At 52.9% G+C, this 21,027-nt stretch overlaps 1 protein-coding gene across 1 annotated transcript in view; it reads left to right on the top strand.

Moving 5' to 3' along the window:
• Positions 1-21,027, top strand: part of AK8 (adenylate kinase 8) — a gene marked incomplete at both ends in the record, with an annotated part of 143,368 nt that continues 122,341 nt past the window's right edge. Inside the window, 4 exons of the mRNA XM_080708862.1 lie at positions 1-84; positions 3,462-3,546; positions 11,959-12,008; positions 16,034-16,147. Of these exons, the coding sequence (XP_080564988.1) occupies positions 1-84; positions 3,462-3,546; positions 11,959-12,008; positions 16,034-16,147 (333 nt within the window). The remainder of the gene's footprint in view (positions 85-3,461; positions 3,547-11,958; positions 12,009-16,033; positions 16,148-21,027) is intronic.

Below are 21,027 nucleotides of genomic sequence, written 5' to 3' on the forward strand. Positions count from 1 at the left end.
ATGGACGCGAGTACCGCCCCGCACCGCATCCCCCCTGAAATGCCCCAGTATGGGGAGGAGAAGCACATCTTCGAGCTGATGCAGGTGACGGGGGGGGGGGGGGGGGGATCCCGGCATCGCCGCCACCCCAGGCGGCCCGCGCACAGACGCCCGGCCCTGCGGGGTGGCCGGCGTCCGCCAGAAGGGGGGAGCAAGGGGGAGGCCACTGGCTCTGTCGGCAGTACGGTCTGACAATTTCCTGACTCAGTTTCTCCACCTGGGAAATGCCGGTTGCAAGAGGTAGTCTCCAAGGGGATCTTCCAGTGGGGAACAAGGGTCCGAGAGTGTCAGCGTCGTGTGGCGCCCCCTCAGCACAGGCTTCTGCGCCGGGCTCACCCGAGTGCCGGCTAGCACCCCATCTTCATAGAGTGCCGGCTAGCACCCCATCTTCTGAGAAGGCCGCCTCCAGGCTCAACAGCATTTCCCATCGGCCCGCGGGCCCAGGGCCAGGCCCTCAGTCTGACTCCCAGGCTGCCTGGACCCCCAACCCTCCGTGTGACCCTAGGCAAAGCCCTCCTGGCCGGGCCCCACTTTTCCCTTCTGCACTCCCTGGAGGTTAGGGATTTTAGGAGGAGGACTGGAGGGACTCTGCCACAAGAAGGTCCTCAGGGCCAAAGGGATTCTGGAGCTGTTTCCAGAACGGCTGTGGGCTTCTCAGAGTCCACCATGATGTGGGGTCCCGCGAGCCTCTGACTTGCGCCTGCAGAGCCGGGTCCAAGCTGAGCCCCCAGCGCACGATTCCTTGGGGCAGGTAACTACAGGAGGAGTGGGAATCCTCAGGAGGCTTGAGCGGCCAATCGCAAGTGAGAGCAAAGCTAGAAGTGTGATAGGCTGGGATGGGGAGCTCCGGGCAGGTGGTCTGCGCACCCGAACCTGGCATGTCTTCTAGTGGGATGGAGCAGGAACTACCCAGGAGAGCCTTTAGTGTGGTATGTCCAGTCTTCATCATTTGGGTAGCCTCTTCATGGGGTTGACTAGTTCCTTTTTATGTGTGTGTGTGTGTGTGTGTGTGTGTGTGTGTGTGTGTGTGTGTGTGTGTGGTACTGGGGATGGAATCTAGGGGCTTTCTACCTCCCAGCTACACCCCCAACTCTATTTTTTTGCTTTATTTATTTATTTTTTTTGAAACAAGGTCTCACTGAGTTGCAAAGGGCCTCACTCAGTAGCTGAGGCTGTTGGTGAACCAAGATCCTCCTGTCTCAGCCTCCCAAATGCTGGGATTACAAGCGTGCGCCACCTTGCCCAGCTGACTATTTCCTTTTGAAAAAAACATTTACTGGGAATTCACCCATTTTAACCCACTCTCTCTTTTGTTGTGATGTCTATGAAATCTTTTCACATATATAGATTCATATAACTACTGTCACATTTCCACTATAACTCAATGATTTGTTGGTATCAACCCATTTTTAAAAGTTAACTTTTTAAGCCAGGCATGGTGGTGCATGCCTGTAATCCCAGTGGAGGCAGAGACAGGAGCACAGGTTTGAGGACAGCCTTAGCAAGTAGTGAGACTTTCATCAGCCTAGCAAGACATTGTTCCAAAATAAAGATAAAATAGGGATGCATGTGTAGTTCAGAGGTAGAATACCTCTGGGTTCAATCCCCAGTACTAAAATATAAAAAAATTGCCCCATCCTTAACAATATCCTTGAAATTATAGATTTGATGTATCTGTTTTTCTGTGGCACTGGGGATGGAACCCAGGGGCATTCTACCTCTGAGCTACAACCCCAGCCCTATATTTTTTTATTCTTTATTTTGAAACAGAGTCTCACTGAGTTTCAAAGGGCCTCACTAAGTATCTGAGGCTGTCTGCGAACAGTGATCCTCCTGTTTCAGCCTCCCAAATGCTGGGATTACAAGCGTGCGCCACCTCGCCCGGCTTTCGATGTATTTTTTTCTAATACACGTCAAATATGCAAGTGCATAATCACGAGTGAACCCTCTGAAGCCATCTCAGAACACAACATTAACAATATACAAACGTAGGCCAGGTGTGGTGGCACACGCATTTGGGAGGCTGAGACAGGAGGATGCGGTTCGAGGACGGCCTCAGCTACTTAGTGAGGCCCTTTGCAACTCAGTGAGACCCTGTTTCAAAATGAAGAATAAAAAAATAGGGTTGAAGGTATAGCTTGGAGGTAGAACGCCCCTGGGTTCCAGCCCCAGCACTGTAAAATAAAATAAAATAAAAGGGCTGGGGTTTCACTCAGAGGCAAAATACCCCTAGGTTCAATCCCCAGTAGCAAACACACACACACACACATACACACCAGTGGTGCCACTGGACAGGAAAGCGAAGCTCAGAGGAGGGAGGAGACTTTGTGGTGGGATGTGAAGCAGGTCCAGGACCAAGCCTTCCCACAAGCCAGCCTGCTTTCACTCCCCGCACTCCCAAAGCCCCGCTCCCTTCCCTCCGGCCCAGCTGCTGTCACCCATAGTTCCTGGCTCTCCCATTAGTTCTGCAAGCCTGGCAGCTGCTGCCCCTTAACATGCTTGATCAGTTGGGTTAAATGGCCAGAGTATCCCAGGGCTATTGGTATTTGTGGCCGGTAGTGTGCCCCCAGGTGTGCTGGCACAAGCCTACAATCCCAGTACTTGAGAGGCTGAGACAGGAGGATCACAGGCTGGAGGTCAGCCTCAGCAACTTAAGGAGACCCTGTTTAAATAAGTAAGTAAGTAAGTAAGTAAGTAAGTAAGTAAATAAATAAATAAATAAATAAATAAATGGGCCGTGGCTCAGAGGCAGAATGTCCTGGAGCCAATCCCTAGTACCTAAATAAATATTCTCCCTCACCCTGGAGGGCCCCAGGTCGCAGTGATGGTCATGTCAGCCTATGAACATCTGCCCTGGGCACAGACTGTGACTGTGCCCGGCCCTGGAGTACCAGAGGGTCCAGGCAGACAGTAAGGCCACAGAGCCCGTGTCCTCCTGGTGGGGGATGTGGTCAGGCGAGTAGGGCCAAGGCCAGAATCGGGATGGGGTGCACCGTGAGGGCGCAGGAGCACCGGACGGTGGGACTTGACCTACTCAACTTGATCAGAAAGGTGTGTTCCCGTCGCAAGCTGAGGACCAGGTGGAAGGCGGACGGTTCCAGGCTGAGGAAGTGGCTTTGGGAAGGCTTGAGGGGCCTCGGTGCAGGAGGAAGAGGAGACAAGGCTAGTCTGGGAAGTAAGAAGGGAGAGGGGAGAGAGCCCCGGGGCAGCTCACCGGCTCTGCCTCCCTCCAGGTGCCCCCAGCAGCACCCACTGCGCCTCCTCTGCTCATGGGAACCCCAGCAGATGCCAGCCGGGCAGGGGCTAGGTCGCAGACCAAAGGCCTGTTTGGTGGGATACAGTGGAGAGAGCCTGCCGCAGCGTGGGTGGTATCCGTGGCAACCAGGGCCCCCACCACCTGGGTGTCTGCCTTGTGCTTACAGAACATGCTGGAACAGCTGCTGATTCACCAGCCTGAGGACCCCATCCCCTTCATGATCCAGCACTTGCAACGGGACAATGATAACGGTGAGCCCTGCGTGCGCCTGCACCGCTGGCCCCCATGCCGCCGCCTCCAGGGACCCTGCCCCGGCTTGGTCAGCAACTCCTCTGTCCCACCTGTGTGTGAAGGGAGGTTGGAGCGAAGTGGAGAGGCATCGACAACTCCAGGTGGTTAATTGAAAAATGCCTGCCTTTCTTTTAGAGCCCAACTTAAAAAAAAAAAAATCTCTTGCCAAGTTATTAAAATGCAAACCTCAGAATGGCCCACAGAATCAATTATTAATGCCTGCCCCGGCTGATGTCGCCTGTTGGTTTAAGCTCTCTGATCACTCCGCTTGTCAGGTGCAAGCTTGCTTTCTGGTGTACCTAGACAAGCAAGCACTTGGGTTTTTCTGATGGTCTCATTATCGGCGCCCGCTAATGAGTTCCAGAGCTCCCCAAACCTCGGCCGAGCGCAGGCGGCCAGAGCTCAAAACCAGGGAGGGAGGGCGAGGGAGGAGGAGGCGCCCCAGCGAGCGGGCCGCACTCCATTGGCCCAGTGTCCCGTTAGAGATGGCTGAGGCGTGCGCCAAGCAGAGGAGCATTCTGTCCATCTGCCCCTGCCCCGGTGAGCTGTCAGGGAGAGCCGGTGGCTGGGAGCTTTGATGTCTCTTTCAGGGAAGAAATGGCTGCCTTAAAGGAGCCACCGAGCAGCAGGAAAGTTAGTGACGAGGGGGGCGAGGCCTGAGGTGCCCCGTGCTGGGGTCCAGATGGCCGGAGGTAAGAAACAGCACTGAGTTGTTTTAAGAAAAAATGTTAAGAAAGGCCAGGCGTGGTGGCGCATGCTAGTAATCCCGGGATTGGGAGGCTGAGACAGGAGGGATCCCAGATGCGGGGCCAGCCTCAGCTACTTAGTGAGGCCCTCCGCAATTTAGTGAGAGCCTGTTTCAAAAAAATAAAGAATAAAAAATAAGGCTGGGGGTAGTTTGGAGGTAGAATGCCCCTGGATTCAATCCTCAGTACTGCAAATAAATATAAAGGCACCCATGCCAAGAGAGCTGCTCATCAGCCCGCCGCATGCCCGGCCCAGGCCCTGATGGTAGGTGAGAGGGAGGGCTTCTCAGGTCCCAATGCCCTGCTGTGAGCCTTTGCAGGGGGTTCAATGGGTGCCCTTTTCTGAGTCTCTCTGAGTCAGGCCCCATCTCTGGGCAGGCCCAGTGAGCCCGATGGAGGCAGGGCCTGGACGGGAGCTGGCAGGAGATGCCCTCTCCCTCTGTCCTGCCTGCTTCTCCCCGGCCGCCCCTTCCCGACATGGCTGATTCTGCCCTGCAGCGACGCTTCTCAGAGCCTCCCTGGAAGGAGAGGCTCTGAGAAGCCTGTTAACTACAGGCTGTTAACTACACGCTCCAGGCCAGGAGGGAGCTTCTTCAGTCTCCTCTGGACCCGCCTGTCCTGCAGGGGGTGCACGCCCTCCTTCCCTGCCAGCCCCCTGCAGACCCGGGACACCCCACATTGCTTCCTTCCTGCCTCCCCTCCCCAGCCCAGGCGGAGTGGGAGCTGAGCTCTGTCCTGTTATCTCCTCTGCCACCACCAACCGCGGGTAAATAAAGGAAAGCAGAGGGCTGGGGTTAGCGTTAGGGGTGGGGTGCAGAGGGGCAAGCCTGAGAGTAGACGACGACTTGGGAGGCTGAGACAGGTTTGCGGCCTGCCTTCGCAACTCAGCGAGGTCCTGCTTCAGAGGAAAAAGAAAAAAAAAAGGTCCGGCTGGGGTGTCGCTCAGAAGTGGAACGCCCCTTGTGTTCCATCCTCAGTGACCCCAACACACACACACACACACACACACACACACACACACACACACACACACACACACGTACAAGAGGAAGGCAAGCAAAGCTGAGGCTCAGTGTGATCTGGGCACAGCCGCCATTGCAGCCCGTCACCAGGCAGCCTCCAGTCCCTGCTCCACGGCAAGCAAGCCTTGCTGTGCCAGGCCTCAGTTTCCCCACCTGTAAAGCGCGTGGCTGTGGAGGTCTAGCCTGGCCTGTGGCAGCCATCAGTGACCAGCCCCTCATGCTCCTGTGGAACCGGGGAATGTGATGTCGAGTTTTTTGTTTGTGAAAAGCTTACTGCGGTTTTTCTAAATTAAAACGTGGTGGCGCACGCTTGTCATCCCAGCATTCCGGAGGCTGAGGCAGGAGGATCACGGTTCACAGACAGCTTCAGCTGCTTAGTGCAACTCAGTGAGACCCTGCTTCAAAATAAAGATAAAAAATAAGGCTGGGGTGTCGCTTGGAGGTAGAGTGCCCCTTGGTGCCATCCCCAGTACCAGGAAAAATAAAAATAAAAACAATAAAAAGCTGTGCTGGATGAGGAACTCTCGGGTGCACTGGCTCTTTGTACTGTTGGTTTGAGCCTCTGGCCTGGGCCTCTGCGGCCCGCCGTGTGTTCTAAACCGCCGGCCCCCGAGGACCCGTGAAAAGCAGTCTGGCTTCTCTTGACGTTTTGATCTTGCGGCTCTATCTGCAGACTTAAGCTTCAGTGCCAAACTCTCCACAGTATCAATATATATTTTGGTTTTGGAGATTGAACCCAGGGGCATTCTACCTCTGAGCTGTACCCCCAGACCTCCCTTTTTAATTTAAATTTTCTATTTTGTCCTTGAACCTACATCTTCCTGTCTTAGCCTCCCAAGTGCTGGGATTACAGGCCTATGCTCACCTTGGCATCAGGATGATTAATTCTGAATATCTTCATTCTATGTCTGTATGCGGTGCAGCTAACGGCTAGACAGCCACCTCCTCCCTTCGTGATGAGCCCTCTGTCACCTCCGTCTGTTACGAATGGAACGGCACTGTGGGCTCTTGTCCACTATCAATTAGAATTTGTTGAATAGGGAAATTAAAACTGATAGGCAGCTTGGTTATAGCAAGTATTGTTTACTAGAAAGTCAGTAGGAAATGGGAAGGGAGGAGAAGAAAAACAGTGTGCCTGGCAGGCACCTGGCACTCTCCCTCCCCTCCGACCTGGCCCGTAAGTAGCGTTTTCTCATCGGTGTGTTTTTATCAGCACTCCCAGGACAGCAGGCTAGCGGCTCACTTTAGGCAGGCGGTATTGTCTTGTTGCTGGTCAGTGTACTGGTTAGTGTAAGTATCTTCTTCTACCTCTGCTGTATCAGTTCCCGGCCATTGGTGGTGCTTTGAAGTAACACATTGGGCTTACTCCCTGCATGTTAAGGCCAGTCATGGAGGAAACACAGGGAAACAGAGGCTCTAATCACAGCCAGTGCAGCGGCTGTGATCCTTCAGAGCAAAGCACGGGGCTCTGACTATCTCTACAGCTCTTAAGATGTGCCAGGCAAAGCTTCTTGTGATCTTTGGGCTTTTAGTTGTATATAGATATTTTGAAGGCTAAAAGCTCTAATTGCCTCTACATTCACACTATGGGTTAAAAACAGGGAAAGGAGAAAGGAGGAGGGGGAGTTTTGAAGCAGGCAAAGTTATTTTTCCTGCCCCCCCCCTTGCTGAGTCTTGTGTAGCCCCCAGGCTCTGATCACCTTTTTACGCTTTTGTTAAAAACCAATACCGGAGCCGGGCGTGGTGGCGCACGATTGTAATCCCCGCGCTTGGGAGGCAGAGACAGGAGGATCGCGCAGGTTCGAAGCCAGCCGCACGTGCTGGCTTAGGAGACCCTGTTTCCAAATAAAAATGTAAAAATAGGTCTGGGAGTGTAGCCCGGAGGTAGAAGGGCTTCCAGGAACCCCAGTACCACCAAAAAAACAAAACAAAACAAAACAAAACAAAAAAAACCAATACCGGGGCAATTCCCCAACATGGGCACACTTGCACGCTTCTCGGGGCTCGTGGTTTTCCAAAGGCTGCCCTCCGTGGAGCCCACACTTGATCCTCCCGGGTTACCAACGCTGGTGCCCTCGTGCAGGGCGGAAGGCTTTGCTGTGTTCAGCTTCTAGCCCCGAGTGCTTCTCCTCGGCCACCTGAGTCAGCCTGGGGCGAGCTTTGCAGCTCAGGTGCCCGATAGTCACCAGTCCCATAGCTGCTGGGGTTTTTTTTTTTGGGGGGGGAGGGTACTTGTTCCTACAGCCCTCCATGCCCAGTACCAGGTCCTGGCCAGCAGCTTTTATGGATGCTGGGGGCATCTTTGTCCTTCGGTTCAATTCCCAACACTTAAATGAAAATAAGGACATTCATGGCTTCCTTCCCCTTGCTCAAACCTCCCACAAGAAGAGAAGAGAAGGGTAGGGAAGGGAAGGGAAGAAAAGAGAAGAGAAAAGAGGAGAAAAGAAAAGAGAAGAGAAGCAACAATCTGGGAGGAAGAGGGAAAGAGGGCAGCCTTGCTTTTGTGATATTTGTGTGTGTGTATGGTACTAGGGATGGAACCCAGGGGCATCGTACCTCCTAGCTACACCCCCAGCCCTACTTTTTAGTCTTTTTATTTTTTTCAGAGTCTCACTGAGTGCGAAGGGCCTCGCTAAGTAGCTGAGGCTGTCCACGAACCACGATCTTCCAGGCGGCAGAGAAGCCTGGAATCAGTTGGGGCCCATCTCTGTGTTCTAAGGGCGCAGGAGGCTCAGAGAGGCCCAGGACGTCTGACAGGTGTCCCTGCTAGGTGTGTGGGCAGCGTGCCTCCTGCTGGCCTCGCGGTGCCCTGTGTAACTGGAGCCAGGATCGCAAGCCTCTGCTTGCCAGGTTGGACACAGGCGATGGTGGCCAGGGACGGGTACAGCAGGAGCTCTGGCCTCCTCCCATCCCGCGTGTGCACATAGGAGGGAGCGGAGGGAGGGCGGCAGGGGCTGGCGGCCCCTTCCCCGAGTGAAAGGCAGATTTGGTACAAAGTGAGCATTTATAGTGGCCCTGGGCAATATTAAAGCAGGCGGTGGTGGATATAATGGTGTATTTCGTTTCCTATCAAACGTTTGTCCAGGAAAGCTGTGTATTAGAGCCCCAATACCTAAGGGTTTTCTTGTGAATTTTAAATCATGCTCCTAGTTAAACCTCAAAAGGCTCCGTGGTTGGGAAGGTTCTTTGATTTCCTTTGAAGTGGCTGGAGGAAGTTGATTACTCTTGGCAGTCAAGCAGCCTTTTATAACACTGTTTATAAATAATTACTCATGAGCAGGGCTGCAGTTTCAAGGTGTTAGATTTCAAGAAACTGAAATTAATCACATAAATGAGTGTGAGAAATTACGTGGGGAGAGAGGCCATGGATGTTCTGCTTTTAAAGTATTTTCATAGATGTGTATGATTTGGGTGCCACTTATAGGAGCCGGGGAGGGGGGAGGCTCCCTGGAGCCTGCGGCCTGCGGCCCACTAACTTAACCAGAAGAAATACGTGGCTCCTGAGTCAGATCTGGTCGTGGAACGCCCTTCCTCGCGGCCTGCACGGGCCGTGAGCCCTGCTGGAGCTGGCCAGCATTCCGAAGGCCTGTGCCTGGAGCCCTTTTGAAAGACAGGTGCCTGCGTAGACTCGCGTCTACCCTGGTGTAGATCTGCCCCTACCCTGGTCTGGGCACAGGGTTGTTCTGCCTTAGTCCTGAGCCCCTCTGCTTTGGTTATGCTCTCTGCTGTCTCCCCCCTCCCACTTTCCCATGGTCCCTGCTCTAGGCTCACCTCCATGTCCCCCCCCACCAAGTGTCACCAAAGCCACCCATTTCCAGACCTGGCCCACAAGGAGAGTTTGCGGTGTCTTTCTTGCTAGAGGGCCCTGAAAGACTCTTCCATGGCTTACAGCCCAGAGAGGGGAATGGGGCCCTAAGCCCTACCCCGGTTCTCACGCCTGATGCTGGAAACGCCTTCCCACGGCCGCAGTGGCCAAGGCCGGGGCTGCTCCCCTCACCTGAACCCCTTCTGGGGAGCCCCGCAGGGCCTGGCTCCTGGGTGGCGGCGGCAGCTCTGTGGTGTCCACACGTCAGGACATCGTGGTCACGGGCTGCTGTGTGTGGTGCCTAGCACCGCAGCGCCCTTCCCCTGGACCATTTTGTGGATTTATTTGGGGTGTCACCCCTGCTGGGGTAGCCCTGGGCGGGGCCTAGGCCTGTGCGGGAGCCTTGAGCCACACTGGCCTTGACTAAGCCTCAGCTCATTCCCGAGAAGGCCTCCTGTGAGCAGGTGGGAGCAACGGTGGGGCCAAGAGAGACACGCTCAGAGGCCTCAGGAGGAGGCAGCAGCGGGACGCGGGCCCCGCAGCGTCCCTGTGACAGCCTCCACAGCTCTGCCCGCGGTGGGGAAGGCAAGGTGCTTGGGACTCGGTGGCCGTCCCCAGGGACAGCAGTGCCGCTGCGTCTCTGCAGCGGATGGAACCCCGAGGCAGAAGGCTGGTGTCCCCGAGCCTCCAGATTGAGAGCCCAGGGGCGGCAGAGCCGGATCTCTGGGAGGCAGAGACAGCGGGATCCAGAGCGTCTGCGGGGCAGGCCGCGCAGGGACAGTCCCACGGGGAGGTGACGAGCAGGAGGTAGGAGGTGAAGGTCTAAGCAGCTCACGGCGGGGAGGGGGTTGCTTGGGGCTCCGGGTTGAGGCTCTGGGCCCCGCTAGACGAGGCTCTGGAGGGTAGGGCTGGCAGGACAAACCGGGCACACCCCTGCCTTCTGGTGGTCCTGCTCTGAGGTGCCAAGGGGACTGAAAGAGACACAGGGGCTTTGGATCAGAAGGGTGTCCACCCTAGCTTGACGGGGGGAAGCACCCCAGCCCAGCCTGACTCCGAGAGAATAGTGTACCACGGCTACTGAGCTCAGCACCCCGGGTTTCCCTGGCAAGAGCCGGGCTGCAGGTGGTGCCCCAGGGCTGCCTTATCCAGGCCTCCCTGCCTCCGCACTCCTGGAAGGGCTCTGGGCTCCAAAGAACTGATTGCCTTGGTTTTACATATCAGGGGCAGAAGGACCAGCTTCCAGCTTTTTTTTTTTTTTTTTTTTTTTTTTTTTTAGGGTCCGGGGATGGAACCCAGGGGCATATGACCTCCGAGCTACACCCCTGCCCTATTTTTTTATTCTTTATTTTGAAACCGGGCCTCGCTGAGTTGCAAAGGGCTGTCTGAGGACCGCGATCCTCCAGTTTCAGCCTCCCAAATGCTGGGATCACAAGCGTGCACCACCATGCTCAGCCAGGAGCCAGCTTTTTAACTGTGCAGAGATGTAGGAAGTGGAGTTTAGAGCAATTTATTAGGGCCGCGTAAACACCGTAAACACCGAAGCAGCAGCAGTGCTGTGTGGGCGTGTCCATCTTCAGGTCCCCGAGGAGAGAGCAGTTCCCTGGCCAGGGATGGATGGGCTCAGAGGATGTGCCTCACTTTCCAGCCCCCCACCCTGGCCCCAACACCTGCTATCCTGCCACCCAGAACTGTACTCCCTCCTGCTTTCGGGTAGCTCCCAGCCCAGCGGGAGCAAGGCGGCGTGCTCTCGGCATCTTTACCCTGAAAACAAGGTACCCTGAACTCGGGCAAAGCCTACTTAAACCCAAGCAGCCTGGCAGGGAGGGTCGTGCGGCTCATCACCCTGCTGGCTAAAAGGACACCGCCAGCGGCCTCTGTCCTCCCCCAGGTGGAAGGCCCTGCGTCCCCCCTCTGCAGACCAGCCGGAATGGGCTCCCTGCGTAGACCTCGGAGGCTAGAGCCGGTTGGGACAGACTGTTCACGTGAACCCTTGGGGCAGGGCCAGGCTAAGGAGACCCCCCCACCACGAGTAGGGGAGGAGACATAATCAAGATGGTGCCCATTCTATCCAGAGACCCAGCCGCTGCCCTCCTCAGCCTCGGCGCGGCTGCCTTCCTCGTCCCTTTGAACAACGGCAGCTCGCTTTTTTCTAGTAGCTGCTTTAGGAATTCTGGAACCAAGAACATTCCAGAGCTGGGACGTAGCCACAAATAAGCTGCCCTTTTGTGTGTGTGGGGGGGTTTGTTTTGGTTTTTCCATTTGCATAGAAATGTCCATTTTTGAAAACAAAGACTTTTCCTATCTCGGGTTTTATAAATCTGGTCATACACTCCAGACTTATTTCCATTATTTTCCTCTGTAAAAGGATGGAGGCGGGGGGGGGGAGAGACAATTTGCTAAATAAAAAGGCATAAATATCTCTATATTTTAAAAAAAAGCCAGCTTCGACGGTCGATTTACATAAAATACAACTTTATTTGAGAGAGTGTCCCCGAGACAACGTCCCTGTTTAAAATGTTTTATGGTGTTTGAAATTCCAATTGTTCTTGCTATTTATGAGTTTGGCAAAAAAGTTACGGTGTCCAGGTCCCCACGGAGATAGAAATATAAACCATCTCTGTGATCACGTCCCCCTCTAAACAGAGAGCGCGCTCCGCGGTGCGAGTCTCCGAGCCCTGGGTTACAAATGACCGTGTCACCGGGCAGCAATGAGACCTGGGGAGGAGAGGAGTAACATGCCGGTGTGGGTGTCTACTTTGTCATGCTGAGTGGTGACATTCATATCTTTTTATTCCACAGTGCCGAAGATTGTAATATTAGGTCCGCCCGCCTCCGGGAAAACAACTATAGTAAGTTATTATATTAAGTGTCTAAGGCTGTAATATCTCATTTATACTCCAGCAGGAAGGAGCCCGTATCTCAGCGAGCTGGCAGCCCAGCAGAGCTGTTCTCTCTCCCCTCTTCCTTCTTCTTTTCTTATTACAAAAGTCGGGGTGTGTTCATGGTGGAAAGCCTAGAGAAAACCAGAAACGCGCCTCCCCAGCCATTCCGACGGAGGTCAGCGAGCTGCACTCTGCCGCCCTGGGACACAGGGTCTCCTCACACCTACACGGCGCCGTCTCTGTCGCTCTTTGCTACAAGCCTTGGGACGTGTTTCTGGAAGTACGAGTGCTGGGTGCAACAGACAACACCTTTCAGAGGCTTTGGGTATGGAATTTTAAGACCCGGTCTCAAAGTGTTCATTTTAAGAAACTGACTGTGTGGCGCTCGCGTGCCCAACTCCCAGACTTTAGAAGCGTTTCTCGTGTCGCCGTCTTGGCTTTGTTCTCGCTCCATTTTGAGGAAAATACAACTTAACAAGATAGAGTGAACCCTGCAGTCCACTTCATTGCCCCCACCTTTGTCTCCCTGGCCCAGAGCAAGCTGTCCGAAAGCTTCAGTTCACCTGCGCCCCAATCTTTGGGACATTTGTTTGTTTTATCCTAGAGATTGAACCCCAAGCATATTCTACTTCTAAGCTATACCCCTATCCCTATTTTATTTTGAAATACAGTCTTGCTAAGTTGCCGAGGGTCTCATTAAGTTGTTGCGGCTGTCCTTGAACACGCGAGTCTCCTGGGGTATTTTTGTTGTTGTTGTTTATTGGTTTGTTTTGCAGTACTGAGGATGGAACCCAGGGGCATTCTACCTTGGACCTATACCCTCAGCCCTATTTTTTTTTTTATTCTTTATTTTGAAACAGGGTCTTACTGAGTTGCAAAGGGCATCACTAAATAGCGGAAGCTGTCCTTGAACCGTGGATGTTAATTCTCCTGTTTTAGCCTCCCAAATATGAAGATTACAGGCATGAACCACCATACCTGGTTTTAGATACTTTAAAAAAAATGGTGCCAGGGATTGGTCTAGGGGCATTCTACCTCTGAGCTATACCCCCTAGCTCTATATTATTTTATTTTATTTTTATTTTTTGGTGGTACTGAGGGTGGAACCCAGAGGCTTTCTACCTCCGGGCTATACTCCCAGACCTTTTTGTGTATTTTATTTGGAAACAGGGTCTCACTAAGATGCTGAGAGCCTCACAATAAGTAGCTGAGGCTGGCTTTGAACTCGTGCGATCCTCCTGTCTCAGCCTCCCAAGCGTGGGGATTACAAGCGTGCTCCACCACGCCCGGCTCCTATTTTATTTTTCACTTTGTTTTATTTATTAACTTATTTATTTTTGTGGCACTGGGGATGGAACCAGGGGCATTCTACCTTCAAACTACACTCCCATCCCTATTTTTATTTTGAAATAGGGTCCCACGAAGTTGCAAAGGGTCTCACTAAGTAGCTGAGGCTGGCCACACACTTGTGATCCTCCTGTCTCAGCCTCCCAAGTACTAGGATTGCAAGTGTGTGCCACCACACCTGGTTTATTTTTTATCTTGAATTGGCATCTCACCAGTTACTGAGGCTAGCCGTGAACCTGCAGTCCTTCTGTCTCAGTACTCAGTACCTCCCAAGTACTGGGTTTATAAGCGTGCACTACCACACCTGGCTCAGATCCATTTTTTAATTGCCAAAAGTATGTTGAAATTTGAATTCTCCAACATGGGGCCCTTTCTGTTATTACTTTGTGTGGTACTGGGGATGGAACCCTTCTACCTCCAGGCTACACACCTAGACCTATTTTATATTTTATTTGGAAACAGGGTCTCTTAAGCCAGCAAAGCTGGCTTCGAACCTGCGCGATCCTCCTGTCTCCGCCTCCCAAGCACGGGGATTACAAGCGTGCGCCGCCATGCCCGGCCCTTTTCTGTTATTTTTGACATCAGTGAACATCAGCGCACCCTTCTCTGATGGATGGAGTTATAGCTCTGGCACCTGTCACTGGCCAGGACAGTGGGCAAGCTGCTTCCCCAGTTAACTGGCACCTTTATTCCCCAAAGATGTCAAGATGGCCGGTTGCTGCACAAAACAGCTGTGTCTGCTCTGCTTTTGGAGTTAGTGAGCTGGTCCTTTTCTCTGTCATCTACCCGTCCACCCACCCTCTGTCTCCCTGTTGTTTTCTGTCTGATTCCTCAGCCTCAGGCCAACTGCTTCTGCTCTGTCCTGCAGCCGGCTCCCTGAACCTTGGTATTCTCACCATTTCACTGCTAGAAACCAGGGGCTCCCTGGCCTGCCAGGGCGCTTCCTGACTCCCTAAAGATGGACCTCATCAGCCGGCCGTGGTGGCTCACGCTTGTAATCCCAGCATTTGGGAAGCTGAGACCAGAGGATCGTGGTTCGCGGACAGTCGCAGTTACTTAGGCCCTCAGCAACTTAGTGAGACCCTGTTTCAAAAATAAAGAATAAAAAAACAGAGCAGGAGGTGTAGCACAGAGGTCATATACCCCTGGGTTCCATCCCCACCCCCCCCCCCCCAAAAAAAAAAGATGGACCTCATCAGGTTGTCCAGAAAACCAGAAGACTAGGGCCCAGAAAACTAGTCGAAAAGGCTCCCCACTGACTGGGACACTGCGAGTTCTAACGGAAGGCTGTGAGGACACACACAGCACTTGTCTCCTGAACTGTGTTCACCAGAATGGTCCAGCCACGCGGGTGAGAGGCTGCTTTGGGCCCAGGGCTTTTTGTCTTGTGACCTTCAGGGCCATCTGGGCCTCGGTCCTGGCTGTACGTCTTTTCTGATCACTAGGAGAGAGTTGCTGGGCGGAGCAGGCACGGAGCAGAGACCTTCCTTTGTCAGATCTCAACCTGGAAGCTGGGCATGGGGGCGTGCGCTTGGAATCCCAGTACTTGGGAGGCTGAGACAGGAGGATCACAGGTTCGAAGCCAGCCTCAACAACTTAGGGAGGCCCTCCACAACTTAGTGAGACCCTGTTTCCAAGTAAGAAATAAAATTGAGCTGGGGTCTAGCTCAGAGGTAGAACGCCTCTGGGTTCAACCCCCAAGGCCCCCTTCCACGCACACAAAACCCTCCAACCTTTGGGTGAATTTGCTGTCCACATCCTCGCCATGAGGTGGGGACATTGTCTTGGATTTTACTGCACAGAGATGATTTCCAATATTGTCCTTGATTCTTCTGAACAGGAGAAGCAGAGGGAACTGAGGTTCACATCAGCCCGGGGAACCCCGGAGGGTCTTCAGAATCATCCTGGTGCTGAAATGGCCACCAGCCTAATTTGAGTGCTAAGAACATTATAATGCATTATTTTTTTTAAATTAATTCTTCTTAGCTGGGCACAGCAGCACAAGCTTATAATCCCGATACCTGAGAGGCTGAGACAGGAGGACCGCAGGTTTGAGGACAGCCTTAGCATGTAGTAAGACTCTCATTAACCCAGAAAGACCTCATTTCAAAATAAAGATAAAATAGGGCTGGGAGTGTAGCTTGGGGGTAGAATGCCTCCGAGTTCAATCCCCAGTACTGCCAAAAAAAAAAAAAAAATCTTTGTCAACTATACACAGATCAATGAACTAAACATTCAGTTGACCAGAATATATCCTGTCTCAATGAACAGCGAGTGTGGGTTGTGACCATATTTCCTGTGCCCCCTTTCCTGGCCTCACCCCTCCTTGAGTTGACGCCGTGTGGTCCACAGAGCTGGGGGAGTCAGGCCAAGCCAGCGAGAGCCAACGTCAGCCCCTGGAGAGCCCGTGGATGGCGGCAGGTGCCATGCCTAGGGGCAGAAATCTTGGGCCAGGGGAGACTTTATGGTTTGCCTCGTGTGTGTGTGTGTGTGTGTGTGTGTGTGTGTGTGTGTGTGTGTGTGTGTGTTCCCTCCAGCCACAAATCAGACTTTTCTAGTAGAATCCAGAAGGGCATTTGAATGGCGTTCTCCTCGGTTGATTTACCGTGTTCACCCACAGTTATCTTCCGTTATCTTTTCTTTAGGCGATGTGGCTTTGCAAACATCTGAACAGCAATCTCCTCACCCAGGAGAACTTAATAGAAAGAGAGTTCTCCTCCATGGCTGCCGAAGCCAGGAAATATTTTCAGAAATTCAAGGTAGGCTTGGCCCTGTGGCCTTGGGGCTGTCTCCCCGCGCAGTCGGATGCCCTGTGGGCAGTGTCCAGTGTCTGTCCACGGGCCAAGAAACTCTACCTGCTGCGCCCCACTCGCTGCCGTCTGGGGGCACCCCTGGAGGAGTGGTTGTGCTGTTTCCAAACCCCACCAGCTCTGTATTTGCAAAACATTTTTGGGGGTGCCGGAGATTGAACCCAGAGATGTTCTACTTCCGAGCTATATCCCCAGCCCTGTTTTATTTTTCATTTGGAAACAGAGTCCCTCTAAGTTGCTGAGAGCCTCACCAAGTTGCTGAGGCTTTGAACCTGGGATCCTCCTGTCTCAGCCTCCCAAGTAGTAGGATTATAGGCATGCACCATCATGTCCAGCTTGCGAAACATTTTTATGTGTAGATGGTACAGTATTTTTAGGTGTCGAATCCAGGGGTATTCTACCTCTAGGCTACACCCCTAGCCCTTTTTCTTTTCTTTTCTTTTGAAACAAGATCTTACTACATTGCTGAGAGTCTTGTTGTATTGTTAAGGCTGTCCTTGAACTTGCAATGTTTCTATTTCAGCCTCCCAAGTATTAGGAGAATAGTTGTGCACCACCATGCCTAGCTGCAAAAAAAAAAAAAAAAAAACTTTTCTAAGGAAAATATGGGGCTTGAGTTCATTGTTCCTCTTTAATACAAATAAAAACTCAAAGTATTTCTTCCCAGTTCTTTGTGGAGCATAAAGCAGAGATGTACTCTTTTGGCATTTTTCCTTGAGACCCAGGGGTCCCCTGGGTCACCCCATGAAGAGGAAGGGTCCTCACCTTCCTGAGCACCAGATGTGTATGGCCACCTCCAGGCCCCCCCTGGCCTCCTAATCTTGGTGCCTACATGGCCCCCCTTTTTCTTTTTGGTACTGGGGATTGAACCCAGAGACATTGTACTTGGAACCCTAAACTACACCCTATCCCTTTTCATTTTTATTTTGAGATGGTCTAGCTAAGTTACCAAGTGACGTCCTGGAACCAGCGATCCTCCTGTCTCAACCTCCCAAGGACTGGGATTATAGGCATGCATCACCCTGCCTGGCTTGAGCCAGGGCCAGTTGGCTTTCCAAAGCACAGGCTGCCCTCGGGCACCTTGGCCTTTCCATTTCTTAAATTCCAGAGCATAGCACCAGGCACACGCTTGTAATCCCAGTACTTGGGAGGCTGAGACAGGAGGATCACAAGTCTGAGGCCAGCCTCGGCAACTTAGTGAGAGAGACCCTGTCTCAAAATTTAAAAAAATTAAAAATAGTATGAGAATACTACATACATATCAGCTGATGAGTTAAATGACAGCCAGGCTCATCCAGGTGCTACACTCACTGAGACAGAGACGCATGCTGAGCCTGGCGTGGTGCGCACGCTTGGAATCCCAGCATTCGGGAGGCTGAGACAGGAGGATCACGGTTGACAGCCGGCCTCAGCTACTTAGTGAGGCCCTCTGCAGCTCAGTGAGACCCTGTTTCAAAATAAAGAATAAAAAATAGGGCTGGGGGTGTCGCTCGGAGGTAGAATGTCCCTGGGTTCTAACCTCAGACCCGCAAAAAACAAACAAACATAACCCCGTGCTAGCTGACGGCACCTTCAAGCCTTCAGCTTGTCTCATCCTCTATTCCAGTGCACACGCTTCTCAGCAAAGCAGATTAAAGTTGGGGGCAGCAAATCAAGACATTTGCCAAAAAACTGACGGAAGCTGGTGTGGCGGTGACAGTTAGGGGCAGCAGGGTTCCAACCCCTCCCCTGGTGCCCTAAGCAGGGCCCAGCTCGCGTCGCGGTCAGTCCAGGCGTGTCCAGGGCCCGGCCACCAGCCGGGGCGAGCTCGGGGTCTCCTGCCAGTGTCTGCGTCTTCTGTCCACAGCAGAGCTTTACCATGTGCGCCAGGACCTTGAGCTTCCCAGGCCTCGTGGGCCACCGGTGAATGGTAGTTGACAGGCTAACTCTCCCAGCCGGCTGGTAACAGAAAGGTACCCAGAACCAAGAGGGGCCCCGGCAGGGACATGGTAACTCCAGGGACCTGGATGGGTGAAACACCCAGCTCCTTGGCTCGGCCGCCAGGAGTTGGGGTCTCAGCCTCTCGGCCTCTTTGGGCCGATCATCTCTGGCCTCCATCTTCTGCAATTCCTTCTTCCTACTCCTTCCTTCCTTTCCTTTTATTTTCCTTCTTTCTCTCTTTCTTTCTTTCTTTCTTTCTTTTTTTTGCAGTACTGGGGGTGGAACCCAGGGGCATTCTATCTCCAATCTGCACCCCAGCCCTATCTTTTACTCTTTATTTGGAAACAGGGTCTCACTGAGTTGCAAAGGGCCTCACTAAGTAAGCGGGGCTGCCCATGAACCGCAGTCCTCCTGCCTCAGCCTCCCCAGCGCTGGGATGACAAGCGTGCGCCGCCACGCCCGGCTTGGCTTCTTTCTTAACTGAGCTTTTAGCGACCCAGGACCTCCATGCTGTTCCAGTTCCTGTATCTCAGTTCAGACTGTCCCCCGTGGGCCCCAAGACCACATGATCAGGAAAGGGGTCTTCTGCGCCAGGATGGTGTCCTGTCCCAGGAGCGGTCAGCCCCAGTGAGGGCGGGCAGCAAGGGCCCGGCGGCCCCAGAACAGGGAGCTGACCATGAGGACCCCTGGTAGAGGGAGGACCATTCTCAGAAATGAGGGCTGGTGGAGACAGACCCCAGCCCCACATTTTCCTTTGACAACAACTTAGTGAAGGAGAAGGAAGACTTGTGTGGCAGCAGGACCGGCCAGCCACGGGGGTCACTGTCCACGACCCCCAAGAGCCCCAGAGCCTCGGGGGACAGAGTTGTGGTTACAGCTACGGGACAACAGCTTTTGGGGTGTGACTGTGGTTTGAGGGCGCAGTCCTGCCAGTCCTTGCTTCTCGGGGTGGGGAAGGCGGGCTCATTTCTAAGCTAAAGATGCCTGATTAGGTTCGTAAAGCTCAACCAAGAGGAGGGAGTTAGGGAAATCCCTTCTGGGCTTCGTTACGCTAATTATCAGACGCTTTCAGCATATTTCAAGGGTGTCTTGTTGGGGCTCCTGGTTGAGAAACACGAGTGCAGGATGAAAGCCAAGGACACGGGCCTAATCAAGGTTCTGGAGTGGAAGCGGTGTGCGTCGGCGCCTCATCTTCTCATTAAGTGCCCCTCTTCACCCTCGCCGATTTGGGTCTTTACGGCTCCATTTGCGAGTAGCGATAATACTGTCAAATACCTAATTTTCTCTGCTTATCTTGGCTTTGTCCTCGTAAGTAGGATCCTCTCCTCTTGCCATATTAACCAGACATCTCCATTCTAGGTGTTTCCAGATGATTCTGGAAATACTTCCTAATGGCCTCCCGCATGCCAAGCCCGCTCACGGTGCCGTGGGAAAGTCGATAGGATTCCTCCTCCTCGCCCCTGGGAGTTTCCAGCCAGCGCAGGACCACCTATACCATAAAACCAAGCACACAGCCAGGCGCCCTGGCACACACCTGTAATCCCAGTACTTAGGAGGCTAAGACAGGAGGATTGTAGGTTTGAGGCCAGCGTTGGCAATTTAGCAAGGCCTTCAGCAATGTAGTGAGACCCTGTTTCAAAATAAGATGGGCCGGCCGGGCGTGGTGGCGCACGCTTGAATTCCCTGCGCTTAGGAGGCGGAGACAGGAGGATTGCACAGGTTCGAAGCCAGCCGCACTGGCTTAAGAGACCCTGTTTCCAAATAAAAAGTATAAAATAGGTCTGGGAGTGTAGCCCGGAGATAGAAGGGCTTCCAAGAACCCCAGTACCACCAAAAAATAAATAAATAGCATGGGCCGGGGTGGGGTGTAGCTCAGAGGTAGAGTGCCCCTGGGTTCAATCTCCAATGCCATAAAAACAAAAACTAAGCACATGCCAAGATATGGGCACCAGCAGGCTCTCATCTGGCCAGCTCTTCAGCACCTTGATGACTAAGTGACTGAGATGAATTCTGGATCACCTACCAAGTCCTAGGCCCTGACCAGAGCCGGGAGGAGTGTAAGGCTGCAAGACGGAGGGCTCTGGAGCCTAACTACATTGTGCTGAGCAAGGCCCTCCTCAAGGGTGATGCAGGAACAGGACAGTCTAGGACCAGGCGAGTGCTGTAAAACACAAACTGGCAGCTCTGTACTACACTGCGGGTTCGAGGCAACCAGGGGTTGGAAGTGGATTGTTTTGTTTTGTTGATGTGTTTATTTTGAAATATCTCAAAGATGTTCTGAACAGTGAGGACACAAGGGAATCCCCATGGCCCCAGCACCTGGCCTTGACCCACGTCCATGCGTGCTGTCATCCCTACCCTGCGTTCTTTGAAAGCAAAGCCAAGCCAGGCATGGCGGCGCACTCCTGTAAACCCCAGAACTTAGGAGGATGAGACAGGAGGATCGCAGGTTCAAGGCCAGCCTCAGCAACTTAGCAAGACCGTCCGGAGCCTAGTGAGACCCTGTTTCAAAAGTTAAAAATAGAGCCAGGTGCGGTGGCCTAGGTATGTAATCCCAGTACTTGAGAGGCTGAGACAGGAGGATCAGAGGTTTGAAGCCAGCCTCAGCAACTTAGTGAGGCTCTCAGCAAGCTAGTGAGACTTTGTTTCCAAATAAGAAATAAAATTGGGCTGGGGCTATAGCTTGGAAGTAGAACGCCTCTGTGTTCAGTGCCCAGTGTCACACACAGAACAACAAAAATAAAATAATATAAAATAAAAATAAAGCCAGGCATGGTGGCGCACGCTTGTAATCCCAGCATTCAGGAGGCTGATACCGGAGGATAGAGGTTTGCGGACAGCTACTTAGTGAGGCCCTCTGCAACTTAACAAGACCCTGTTTCAAAATAAAGAATAAAAAAATAGGCCAG

This window comes from Muscardinus avellanarius (genome assembly GCF_963383645.1).
Source record: "Muscardinus avellanarius genome assembly, chromosome: 13".
Lineage (NCBI taxonomy): Eukaryota > Metazoa > Chordata > Mammalia > Rodentia > Gliridae > Muscardinus > Muscardinus avellanarius.